The sequence below is a fragment of the Haemorhous mexicanus genome, chromosome 6, assembly GCF_027477595.1.
Source record: "Haemorhous mexicanus isolate bHaeMex1 chromosome 6, bHaeMex1.pri, whole genome shotgun sequence".
NCBI lineage: Eukaryota > Metazoa > Chordata > Aves > Passeriformes > Fringillidae > Haemorhous > Haemorhous mexicanus.
The window spans coordinates 56223669-56237430 of NC_082346.1; the positions used below are offsets into that span (position 1 = coordinate 56223669).

At 45.9% G+C, this 13762-nt stretch overlaps 1 protein-coding gene across 2 annotated transcripts; it reads right to left on the reverse strand.

The window, feature by feature from the left end:
• Window positions 1-266: 266 nt before the first annotated feature.
• On the reverse strand, window positions 267-9853 carry CKB (creatine kinase B). 2 transcript variants are annotated; one of them, XM_059850409.1, is made up of 8 exons: window positions 9696-9853; window positions 8612-8824; window positions 7340-7494; window positions 6317-6449; window positions 5250-5421; window positions 3675-3798; window positions 2795-2984; window positions 267-2218 (listed from the first exon to the last, which is right to left on the reverse strand). In XM_059850409.1, exons 2-8 carry the CDS (start codon window positions 8802-8804, stop codon window positions 2040-2042), a joined length of 1146 nt encoding a protein of 381 aa, XP_059706392.1. In that variant the 5' UTR covers window positions 8805-8824; window positions 9696-9853; the 3' UTR covers window positions 267-2039. The 2 variants fall into 2 exon arrangements, with proteins under 2 accessions (XP_059706392.1, XP_059706393.1); XM_059850410.1 differs by lacking the exon at window positions 8612-8824 and adding an exon at window positions 7976-8163 and having other exon boundaries at window positions 9696-9796.
• Window positions 9854-13762: the final 3909 nt, after the last annotated feature.

Sequence of the window (13762 nt, forward strand, 5' to 3'; positions counted from 1 at the left end):
GCAATTGCTTTGTACAAGCTGAAACAAAAGCACGGTCGCATGGCAGCAACACGAGGGAACACAGCAAAGGTAGTGCGTGGGAAAGAAAACCAATTAAAAAGAAGTATTTTCTAGTTGGATGCAGGCATTAAAGACTGGCTTGCTGCTTTGAGCACAATTGTTTAGCCAGCTACAGGTGCTGTCTCAGACTGCAGGGACTCAGCGGCTGAAAGCAGACAAATGTAACAGCTCTGATGGGTTAAGAACATAGGGAGAAACAAGATGCATAGAGAGAGAAATGTTTTTATTAGTCCAGCTGATATAGCTAGAAAAAAATAGACAAGTTTTCAGGCAACTCCTTTCATTAGGTAATTGCTGTGAGCGCAGTAACGACGCTGTGTTGAGGAGAGGCACCACTAAATGAACACTCTCTGATTATAAGAAGCAAAACCAGCTATTTGCCAAGCGTCTGTGAACAGTGACATGAAGCACAGCATGGGGGATCTAAAGAATATACAGAACCAACCGGTTGTCTCTTACACCATTTTCTCTTCCCTGCTCTCACAAGCTTCATACAGAAAACTCCTGTGCTGATTAACTCAAATACAGGAACACCCAGTACAGAACAAAACTCTTACATATGATCTCCTCTCCCCCACCCAATTTGAAACACATACAAAGCTGTATTAAAAGAAAACAAAAATCTTATCTGAAATATTCACTCAGCCTTTTCTTACCAAAATTAAATTAACTTACCCCAGCTGGAATCATCTCTTCAGCTAAGTGACAGCCTGCAATCACAGCCTTAGAAATATCACAGCCTTTACAAAAGAAAGCTTCAGTTATCTACACAAATCTATATAAAGCTGCACGCCGAGGAGCTCTGCATCAACCTCTCGTCACGCTCCCTCCATCAAAGCTGTGTTTTAGCAGTGAGTAGAGCTGTTGAGCAGGTGCATCTGCATGAGCTGCAAAGGCTGCTCTTCCCAAGGGTCTGATGCTCCAAGTTAGCAATACCTGTGGGAAATGCTGCTCCTTTATGTTAATAATGTGATGCTTCCACACAGCAAGCACACATGTACAGCCATTCTGGAGAACAGACCTACTTGATGCAATCTTGAGCTCATACCCAGAGAACTACCTGAGCTTGCAAGCCAGGCCCAGTTTGGAAAAAACTATTTAGCATGTTTTAATTAACTATACTACACAGTTTTAGGTTCATGGGGCAACGGGTGCTGGGGCCAACAAGTCAGCTGACTAAAGCTCATTAGCTGGTATTTTCCTGTAAGGGGCAGCTTCCAGCTCCCATCTCTGCCCTGGCTGAGCTGAAATCACTTGAGAAGCATAGGCTGAATTAATCTCAGTTTCACCTCACCCCTTACACTCAAAAGAGCAACTGGTTGTTTACACTAGCTAGGTTGAAGACACGCTCCTCCCCACAAAGCAGCTCAGGGTCACTAATACCATGAGCTGGAATCTGACCTCAGAGCCTTGCCCTGCACCCCCCAAGGGCCCATCTGAGAAGAGCAGCAGCCCTCTGCACCCAGCCCTGTCTCCCCTCCCTGGCAGGAACCAGCCTGGCTTGCAGTACTCAGGCTAATGAGAGTTTACAGTTGGCATGAGCAGATGCACAAGTCAAAGCCTTGGAGGTAGGGCATGTTTGCAGTGACTCATGTTTAACATTAGTTCTCAAATTTACAGCAACTACAATCAAGTTAAGAGGTTTAACTTCTGAAACTGCTTTAACATTTCAACTCAGCTGGTCTGCAGCAGCACACCTAGGAAGATGCGCGTGCACACAAAACCAGATCAAGCATAGCTATGAAAACCAAGTCACTTAAAGACATTCAGTTAACATATCTAAGACATCTCAGGCCAAACAATAGTTTATTTCGTTTCATTTTCAGCAACATCTCAACCATCAAAAAAATAAACTCTAACACAGATGGATGGAAGACTTCTCTACAGTGTAACTAAGTGGGCTCTGACCCCAAGGGTTTGAATTGGAGTGACATTTTATTATTCATCCAATAAGTTAGGAAGCATGAGAATAAAGTGCTTTATTTCTGAGCTGGCATGAGGTCATCAATGGACTGGCCTTTTTCAAGGCGTTTCTCCATTTCAATGAGAAGCTTCACTCCATCCACCACCATCTGCACCAGCTCCACCTCAGAGAAGCCGAGACGATCAGCATTGGAGACATCAAACACTCCTCCAACAGCAGCTGTGTCCACACCACCTGCAGCAAGAGATTCAGTTACAACATTGACCTCAGCCAGAGCAGGTGAGTCTTTCTTCCCTCACTAGCTTGAGGCAGGGACACAAGCAGGACCATTCTCTACAAGCTGCCACTGGTGCCTCATCCTACATGCAGGAAGATAAAGCCACGTGTGACTGCCAATATGAACCACAGAACATGCAATTAGGCCAGCTCTTTATTCTTTTGACCCATGAGCAACCTAACCTAAGGTCACAAGTACCCACTGGAGCCATCTCTTAGACATAGGTTAAACCAGGATTCCCACCCTTGCTTAAGAACAGGAACAGCTGTCCCCAGGTCCACCTTATCTGGTGCTCAAAATGACAAACAGGACACTAACTAGATAGCCAGACAAAGTACATACTAAGTATGCATCCTCAAATCATCCACTATACAATTTGAAAACGCTTTTCTCTCCATGTGCTTTACAAGGGTTTCTTTTAGATGGTGTGACGGGCACTGACAGTGTGAATCAAGAGATGGCTCTGGTCATAACCAGGCATTTGCTGGTGTCTAAAGGCAGACTGACAGCCCATCAGTGTTATCAACTCTCACCTGTGCCTCGTTTCTGCAGCCGAAGTCTCTTGAGGACTTCCCCAAATTTCTCATGTTTCCCAAGGTGTGGGAGCTTGATGTGCACACCAGCACGGAGCCCTGTTCCAAGGTTGGATGGGCAGGTCAGGATGTAGCCCAAGTGTGGATTCCACATGAACTCATAGTTTTTGGCCTTGAAGAGACTTTCTATCTATAAACAGAAAGAATAAATGTTTAGAGATTGTTCTCTACCCTAAGATTGTAGAGCATCCATTAGTGCTCACTTGCAGCTTCAGTCACTCAGCAACAGCCATAACACTCAGAACAGCTATTTTAGCCACATAAGTCCCCTCCCTATGGAAAAAATGGCCACCAACAAGGCACTTTTAAGGCCTTCATCTTGCTCCTAGCAGTGAGACAGGCTAAGTTTAAAAGTTACACTCCTTATGTCACTATCTGTTGGGAAGCTGATTTAATGCATGTCAAGCTGGCACACCCCTTAGGATCAGGGAAGGGGCTGGTAAAGCTCAAGCTCGTATCAAGACTAGAAATAGAGAACTTGAGTCCAGCTTTGCCCATGCATATTCAAGCAATTTCTCCTCCTCCCCAAGGTGTCTCAAAGCTTTAGAGAACTATGTAGAATTTCTTTAAAATACAGTTGAGACATTTGGATAAGGATGCCACCACATCAAGCAAACACTCTAGATTACACAGCTACAAGGCTTTTTGCCAAAACACCTGTTTTGGAGCCCTCACAGCTCTGGATCTCAGTTTTCTCAAAGATCCAGGCTATGAAACATAACCATGGAAGACTCCAGAGAGGGCTTGAAAACTGTGTTTTCAGCTCTAACCAGAGAACCATGCGCCATTTGAACACATAGCCCAGACAATGGTGATTTACCTTTGTTAGTCCAGTACAGAAGCGGCTGAATACTTCCTTCATGTTGCCACCCTTCTGCATGGAAATAACTCTAAGGTGATCCTCCTCATTGATCCAAACAAGGAAAGTCTTGTTATCATTGTGCCTAGGAGACAAAGCAATCAGTTTGCTGTCTTGCCCACCTCACATTTTGAAGATGGCCCCAAATTGGTCATCACTGCAGTTTTTAGTTCAAGATACTCACTTAGCTGCTTCAACAAGATTGATCTTCCTTCTTTTGCCCACACAGGACCTGAGTTAAGCTGGTAGTTGCTACCCTGCTCTTTTCAAGAGGTCATTTGAATTGGTCTTTATAGAGTGAGTAATAACATGGCATTACCTAGTCTCACAGTATCAAAATCTAAAACAACCTCACATCCCCCTAGCTTAGTTATGGCTCCAGCTTACAAATTAAGGTATTTCTACTCAGTAATCTGCAGAAAGGTGACCAATAAGACTTGGAGGGAGTCCTGTACAATAATGTTCATAATGACACCATGTATAACAAGCCTTTATAGTAGTATTTTGTCAGATTATGTCAAACTCCAGTTTGTACCTTACATTCACTATGAATTTTAGATCAGGGCTCTTCAGAGATGCTATATAAAAATCCTCTGAACAATGGGCTCCTCCTGCCCCAGCTTGCAGCTGACAGCAAGTACTATCATCCATGTTTATCTGGCTAGTAATTTCTGAACCTGATTAGGATCAAAAATTAGCTAGTACCTGAGGAAAGTTATTTATGCAGACAACACTAAGACATTACACACTTCAAGTCTGTAGATTAGTCATGCTCAGATGACAGCGCTATCTGGTGCTGGCAATCTGCAGGTAGATGATGCAATCTTAAAGGTGACCTACAGAAACAAAGCGTGCTTCCTCAGGGTTGTACTGAAACAGCTGCAGCAATAAGACTGGAGCATTCCTGTTGATAAAAACCTAGCCCTTACCTTACAAGGGAGCAAGTTAATTATGCTGCAGAAGCTCCCGAGATGCAGTTTTATGTAGGTGACCTACATTTAAAACAAGCAGAATCCACACCTCTGCATCAGTCAATTCCTGTCACCAAGTGTCTGGGGACAGGGGGGAGATCTCATCACTAGCACAGATAAAGTCATACCAGTCCAGCACCACTGAGTTTCTGCAAGCAGAAGTGAAGAGACTACAAGGGAGTAACTATGCATCCAGGATCAGCCCTGAGCTAAGACAATGCTATGGTTTGTACCACAAGTTAACTCTCAACTCTTGTGGGAAGAGCCGACTGTAATGGCACATCTGCTCCTTTACAAGTGATCTACTTCCACAAGCTGATTCAGTTTTTGCATGGTAGCTCACTAACCCATGCAGGCTCTGGTTCTGGGCTAACCAAGCTGGCTTGTTCTTACCAGCATAAGAACACTTGTCCAAATTTTGCTGGTTAACTGCAAGTTCTCTGTAGAAGTTCCTCATCAAATACAGTAATATAAGGTGAGAAGCTACTACCTTTCCCAACAGTACAAGTCAGCACCAAAACCGCAAGACTAACTTCTATGACTGCTTCCTCACAGACATACTCACCAGATACCCCTGGCATCAGGCCAGTCTCGTGCCATCCCAGATGCCAAAAGAAGAGGAGAAACTGGCTTGTCAAACAAGAAGTGGTCATCAATCAGCTGCTGCTGCTCTGCATCAGTCATGTTCCTCAGAGCATAGTACTTCCCCTTGAGATCACCGTCCAGACTACCGAGAGCTGAAAGAGAGAGATTCTTTTAGAATGGGACTGAAGGTTCTACACTTTCCCAGCACTTTGGAGACCACACACAAAGTATGGCAATGTTTCATCTGCTGGGTCTGGTTCCTCCCTTGCTTTCATCTCAACGGCAATGCCCTTGTGGCAGAACCTGAGGCAGTATCAGATGATTTGTCTGCACCTTCCAGGCTTATACAAGTAGCCTTTGTTCCCTTACATGCAGTATAGAATCATTACTGCTGAACTCTACAAACAGAGACTGCTTTTCTTCCAAGGAAAACCAAGGTTATGAATATAACAAGCAGTATTATTCTAGTCAAGGACTGTTACCCTGCCCTTGAAAGGTTTTGAAACAACTACACTCTCAGCCTCCAGAACTGCACCTTGGGCACTGGGAGGCAATAGACAAAAAAAAAAAAACAACCGCTGAAGAGCTTCACTGAAAACCAGCTCTTATTCTAGTCAGCTGCAGATTTGGAACAAGACTATATCTCTAAGCAAGCTGAATATTAATGAAAGTCAATTAAATGTAGCCACAAAACACTGCACCCCATGACTCAAGCCCTGTAGTTGCTACATACCTGTTACATTTCAGGTTTGAGCCCTGATGAACCAACCTCTTTCCCCACACACACACAGACAGAAGCTTTTGAGATCAGCAGAGGTCAACTTTAATGCAGTCCAACTTCCCTCTGCCATGTGCTCTTGCTCTCAGCTACAAGCTGCAATGCTGAGGCAGCTCTAAAGCAATGAGCCTTTTCCAGGGAAAGCTCCATGTTCAGACTAAGTCTCCAGGGAGGTGCCTTTTGCCAAGTGCCTCCATTTTCAAACTGCAAAGAACACCTCTTGCACAGAGGACAGAACGGTGTCCCGCAGCACCCAATTCTCACCTTACCTTCAACAGAGAGCTTCTCAATCGCCCGCCTCTCTCCTCGACTGCAGTGCGGGGGAAGGCAGAACCCACGGATGCTCCTGCCAGTTCTGACACGGGAACTGAGCACGTAATTGGCATCCAGGTCATCACCTCCCTGCAAGGTTAGGAAACCAGCAAGTACAACCCTGTTACCAAGATACCTAAACACATGTAGCCCCCATGCATGTAAGAATGCACTTTACACCTGAGGCACTGACTCCCTGGCTTGTAAGCCAGGGCCTCACTTCAGGGCTATTTTCTTCAGCATCACATCAAGTACCTGTGTAACACAACTCTTGCTCTGAGGTCAAGGCTACAGCTACTAAGTAGTCCTAGAAGACAGGGATATGACCAGAACATCAGTTCCAGGTCCATTTCAGACTGTGGTCTGGACTTCTCTTATCCCTTACAGATTTGCAATCTAGAGATATCAACATGAGGCAAAACCTTCTTTAGGAATGAGAATTATTCCTTACAGTTCTCCCAAGTCTCTTTATTTTCAATAGGATTTATAGCTAGCGAATCAATATGGAGTTAGGAACTCCCAGAGTTTAGTTTACAATAACATTTAAAATCCATAAAATTATTAAGAATCCTTACACCTAGCCATAAAAATATTTATTCAATAGCATGACACCATCAGCTGGTAATTAATATCCAAATCAGACAGAAGAAAATGTTTAAATTTTATGATAGTCATTGACTTCCAGGACAGTGTTGTTTAGGTTGACTGTTAGAGCCCACAGCTCACAGAAACACACACTGAAGGTGTTTGGCACAACCCACACTGCAGCAGCACCTGAAAAAAGCTCCTGCTGCACACAAGCTGCACAGCCACTGACATCCCACAGCAGCAAGTTCTTCAGGCTGATTGCACCAGACTCACAGCCCAAGTGTCCATGCTCGGTGGAAGCAAGGGACAGAGCCTGAGCAACCAGCTTAGGCAGCTGCCAACAACTTTACAGTCCTCAGACCAATAATGTGTAACTGATCAAAACTTTATACCTGCAGGTTATCAGCATTGAGGTCAGTCTTGTGCTGATCACTTGGTTTGTAGCCACCATGCCTGTCTTCAATAACTGGATCAAAGAGCTCCTTGAACACTTCATAGGATTCTTCATCACCAGCCACACATCCTACTGTCATTATGAAGGGATGGCCTGGAGTGGTAATAAAGTCAGAAGAGCTAAGTTTGGGTGACATTTGGCTGTACTCCAGTGCAGCACTAACCAGGCAAGTTCTTTAGGGGCAAGTCTAGTCACTTAGAAGTTCATTCTTACATAGAAACATCTGGAAAGACCCTACATTTTACACTTCATCCAGTTCATCAAATGCAGTGCTATGGAAACGAACAGCTATTGTCATTAAACCAGGCTCATTTGTCAAGCTTGGTTTAGGACAAATTTGCACAACACATCTAATTTGACTAGCTAATTTAGATCCCTGCATAGAACTTTATGTCTAAACAATCATGCTTTGCTGCAAGCAAGCATGCTTTGCTTTTTGCTCCTTCTGCTACAGAGCTATAATTCTGTAATCTGCTCATAAATGCCACCTCCACAAGATTAGTTTTAAGTCACCATGTTCAAAAGCACCAGTTACTTCAGCTGGTTCACACGGAATATTCTCAATGCATTTTACCAGGATTATCAACCCCAGTCTGAATGACATCATCCAGGGTGAAGCCACTGGGCGTGACTCTGTCTCTCAGTTTCTCGTATAAATCCAGGGTTAGAACTTTGGCCATGTGGTTGTTGTGGCTGCTCAGGTCCGGATACTCCTCATCAGGAGGCAGTCTCTGATTATTTAGTTGGGCCATTTTGATATTGCTAGAGTAAAAATAAATACTGTAATGTTAACATGTAAACACATCTGCTCCCCCTTTTTCATAGAAGTGCTAGAAAACATCATGTAACCAGTTTGGAATAGGAAGAGACCAAGACAGCCAGGTAAACTGACATTTTTCCCCCCCTCCTCTGATGAGTTATAATTAGAATGCATTTGGTTTGACTTTTTTTTTTTCTCTCCAGATTGAAAGTATTTAGCAGAGCAGTTACATAATTGAAGTGTCTGGGAATTGGTATGTCAGATCACAGCATGAAACATAGCTTGATGGAAACATGGCCTCCCAACAGAGCCATGCCTTTAGAGCAGTCTCTCAATGCTTTAGCTTTGTCCCTCAGTAGCTTGAGAACTTTGGGCTCTCAAGCACTGTCAAGAAGCACTTCCAGTCAGGAGGGAGAACAGATCATTATGCAGACCTAACGATCCCATTACCTGGGTTGTCAACCCCAGTCTGGATACAATCATCCAGGGTAAATCCACTGGGAGTCTGTTTATCCCTCAATTTCTTGTACAGGTCCGGGGTCAGCACCTTAGCCATGTGATTGTTGTGAGCTTTCAGGTCAGGGTACTCCTCCTCAGGCTTGTACTTCATCTTCAGGAGGTTGTGGCTGTTTGAGAAGGGCATGGCTGACCCTACCGCAGTCACTAGGGGAGAAAGACGGGAAGCCTATCACTGGGGGTTTGGCAGCCTCAGGACCGCACGGGGGAATGCCAGGCACCCAAAAGGTCACCTTGGCTCACGTTCCACCCGCGCCCTTCACACCTTTGCTGCTACACCGCCTTCCACAAGCGCCAAGGAGGAAGGAAAGAAAGTTCTTCACCTCCGGCAGCCTTGCCCTGTCCCCACCATCCCGGCTGCAGGAGCACAGGCTCTCCCGCCTCCGGGGCGCGGCCCGGGTGAGGGGACGCGCCCAAGGTCGCGCGGAGCAGCCGTTGCAGCAGCGGGCGGACCCCGCGCGCGGCTCCGGGGCAGGGGGAGCGGCCAGGCCGCCGCGAGCCGGGGGGTGCGCGGCCCCGCCGGGGCCCCGGGCCAGCCGGCAGGTGAGCGGGGCGGCACCGCCGCGCCCTCGGTGCGCGGCCGCGCCTCCTCTCGCCGCTGAAGGGCGAGGGGAACCGGAGGAGCGACGGCGCCCTCCGCGTCCGCGGGCACCCGGCTGCTCCCCGACCGGGGAGGGGAGGGCAGCATCCAACAAGCCCTTACACAACAGACGGCTCCCTCAGGGGACCTGGACGGGGCGAGCGTATGTAACTACCCTGCTAAATACCGGGTTAATCTGGTTTTAGAGCCCAACCAGCCCGGCGAGCACCTGCGCCGCTGCCCGCGCCCCCCGCACCGGCTGCGCCCCTGCCCCGCGCCGCCCCTCGCGCTCCTCCTCAGCCGGACCGGCTCCACCCCACACAGCGGGGGAGAAAAAAAAAAAAAAAAAAAGAAAAAAGGAAAGAAAAAAAAAAAAAAGAAAAAAATAAAATCCTTTGTTTAAAGGCTGCAGAACGGCTCGGCTGCCCCGGGACTTACCGCGGGCTTCGCAGCTACAGCAAGAACCTCCGCGGCGCTCCGCGTACCACACCACCCGAGACGGAGTGAAGCTCCGGCGGCCCCGCCGTGCGTCTTTTATATAGAGTGCAAGCCCGCACTCCCATTGGCCGTTATTTATAGCCCATTCATTCCATTGGGCCGCGCAGCGGCGGGCGGGGCGAGCGTTGCGCTGCCGGCCGGGCCCGCGCTCGCCGCCATTTTGCTCGGCGTCGGGGAGGTCGGTTGTGGGTGGCGGGACACTCCGGGCCGCTCCCGCTGCGCTGAGGCAGCCTTGGCGCCTTCCGTTACTGCCGGCGTGAGGGCAGGAATTCATCTCGTGTGCCATCGGCCAAGGCATGCCACCTCACACCAGCGTGGCTGGTTGTATGCTTCACACCTTTGCCAACACCTTGGTCGGGGGTTCAAACGCGGGTCTGATAACGCATCATCCCAAAGTAAGGGTTATGTGGCGTGCGGACTGGCCGTGCTGTGAGCCTTGTGAGTGGCAAGGGCCCCGAGCTGGCAGAAAGCCCTGAGGCGGCTGCGGATGTGGCGCCCAGCCCCCGGCAGCCCGGTTCTGCAGAGGGAGGACCTGCACCTCGCCTCCAGCACCTGCGAAACCGTGGGCTCATTTTACAGTTTAAGTTGAAAGGAAGTACGGTGATGGTGTAAATCGCAGTGAATCCTCTGCTCTTGTCATGTGCCAAAAAAAAAATTTAAATCTTCAGCTTTTATTGGAGAGAGGGTGATTTCCTGCTAAAGACAGGCACAGGAACTCTAGGATCTGACCCATCTAAAGCTCACCTGAAATTCACAAAAATAGTAACTTCCACTGGTCTTTTTGTAGGAATGAGCAGGTTTGTCCCAAAGCAAAGATGCTGCTGAGAAACCTTCTGTTTGCAGAAATTGCAATGTTAACAATGTGAATGAGTATTTTGATTTGACTTTCACCTTTACATAATAGTATCTTTATCTTTCTCTGACGTGTTTCTCACAGCAGAACCCATGTTTATCCTCCTGTCCAAACAGAGTGTATTTATCCATGAGAGTGCAGATCTGAGTTCCAGAGTTGCTTTCCTTGACATGAGCTGTGAATGTCAGGAGACATCACCTGAAACTCCCCATCACAATCCTTTCAGCACCATGACCAGTACCCTCACCCTAACAACAAGAAGCATGTGCACTTTACAAAACTGTTTAGGAATTAAAAATAATAATATACATATAGAGGAAATCATTGCAAAATAAAAAGCCTAGACTGCTTCAAATAAAAATGTGCTATGTTTGGCTGCCATCCAGGTTTCCGAGTTATTCCAGGTCTGGTAGACTGAGATGCTGAGTATACAGATCTCCAGGAGAAGCCAAGGGCTCAGCATCTGTGCAAGTCTGGTCTCAGCTTCCGGATCAAAGAACAAATCCTCTCTTGGTCTCCTCTGCACTTTTAACCCCACAAAGTCTTCCCCTACACACTAATAATTTCACACAATGCTCATGCTTCAGAATAGTGTAAGTTGCAAATAATGCATGGCTATACAAGTATTAAATGATTATAAGTATGAAATTGTACCTAGAGTCCTCAATAAATTACAATATAAATGTAATAGTACTGGATTACCTCAGCTACAAACATAATTCTGATTGTGGAGTTTTTTTTTTAATGTAAACCACGAATATTTTATTTTTAATTTGAAACAGAAATATACTAAACCCATTTTCTTACATTATGGCATATTTTTGTGGTTGTGTTCTCCACAAAAAGAAAAAAAAAAAAAAAAAGCCAGTCAGGGTAGGTTCTGAAGGCTCCTTTTATCTTATTCCATAATCTATTGCCACACAAACAAAGAAGCAATCAGCTGTTCTGTAGTTTAATTGTTCAGGAGATTTGTGGAGTCAAGGTCACCTCAAGATCCAAAATCCAAGGATCCGTTTCATTGCATACGCTTTTTCTCCCAGTCTTGCAGAACAGGGAATACCAGTCATGGTGAGCAGGTAGAAGTCTTAGTGTGCCAGTGCCAAATATTACAGCACTTCCAACACAAACACACACCTCTTTTTTACAGAACTTGGGTGACATGAAGAGAGTCAGGAACACAAATTCACCAAAATATATCCAATTTACACGTTTGACAAACAATGCACGCTCTATCTCCCTCTTCTCACCACTATTTGAAAAATTTCTAGCATGCAGTAAGTCAGAAGTGGCTGAGTTTTACTCAGACAGCATTTAAAGATTTGCTGAAAGCTGTGTGTAAATTGGATCCTATCTTTGTCACAGCATTCTGTGCCAGCTTCCCTAGTGACTTAATTACAGATGCTGTGCCCTGTGTCAACAGCCTCTGATCACCCGCTTTATCTGCCTCATCTACTGGGAAACACTGGCTTTGGATAAGCCTGTATGGCCTGTTAGACTGTGATAAAGGCACCAATACTCACTTTCCATACTGGGATGGTATCTTAGTGAATACTGATTTATATGCTACATTTCCAGTTGGAAAGGTGGGCTGATTTCTCCAGAGATCTTTGCACTGAGCTTTAACAATGAAGAATTAAGGGAAGTTAATCAAGGGCCATGCAGCTAACTTCCTAAGAGGCTTAATTATAAATGTTGTGTGGTGTGCAAGTGCAAGAGGAGATGGGTGTTAGTGAATGTGTCTTCTGCAATTACTTGCGTGAACATAATATGAACCTGAAGAATTAGGGGATAAACATCATCTTGGAAACACAGAACAGTATTCCAAATTAGGAAACAACAAGAGAAAGTGGTTTGCTGTGAACAACTGAATTGTTTCCAATTCCTAATCTACAACTAAACACCACTTGAAAATTAAACATAACACTCATGTACCAGTAGATTAAAGAAACTGGACATAGCTCCATCTGCTTAACTTGTCAAATGAAACATCTCTTCCCATTTATCACTTAAAATGTATTTGCTTCGTTTTTATCCTCGGTGTATTTTTTCTCCCTGCTTAGGCAGGCTGTTGAAAATTACTGATTGTTTCCAGTGAGCTGAGTGCCTATGAAATGAGGAGTTGCTGAGTGTCTCAATCTTGCACACAGTCAGGCCCACAGTGATCTGAACAGCAGCCCATCATGGGAAAGAAAGGACATGAGAACATAAACAATGACAAATATAACCAGTGACACTAAAAATGACAGAAAATTAAACAAAGTGGGTGCAAATATAAAGGCACAGTAGAGCCATGATTGCCAGTCAGAAAAACAGCTGAGTAGGAGTTTGCAGTTTAAGAAACCTCTGAAACTGCATACATTATGTTTAGATTAGATGGAGAAGAGTTTCATAACTAACAAAGACTACTGCAATTATGCTATGGGCAGGTCAACACCATAACAAAAAATATGTTCTCTCTGAAGGTAATGGGAAAAAAATCCCTTATTCTTGGTGTAACCACAGTAATTTAAAAAAATCACAGATCATCATCTAAACAGCTCTCCGTTACTGGGTTTGTGATTGTGAAAGGATGACTTTTTCTCCATTATTGTGTATTACAGGTTACTGGTGAATGCACCACAGAACAGAGTGTTATCTGATTTAGCTGGGAACACTACCTGCACGTCCAAGGTGATTCACATGCTCCCTGCTATGCCCATACCGCTCCCATGCCAGGTGGCCTGGGCTTGTTGTGAGCAGAAGATGAGGCAATATTCTCCTCCTTTGCTCCTCCTTGCCTCCTGACTACAGCCCCCGTACCACAGGGCAGGCAGGGCTCTCCACATCACTTCGATCCTAAACACGAGACAGAAGTAGGAGTTAGTACCATGCTGTTAGGGGGTTAGATAACAATTCTGCTGCTTCTGAGCCCACAGTGTGGTTTCTCCTGCAGCCTTATGAAACCCCTGTGAAGAGCTTGGTTGGCCTCGAGCTGCCTTTCCTTGAGGCTGCCCTGGGGGAAGGGCATGCAGAACTTTCTGAAAGCTGTCTACCTGGGGGCCATGGAGGCAAGGCCCAGGTCTGCCAATGGCAAAGTCATTCCCTGGGGAAGGGGCTTCAGCCCTGCTGGCGGTGGCCCTCAAAACACCATACACCTTCACCGGGTGATGAACGC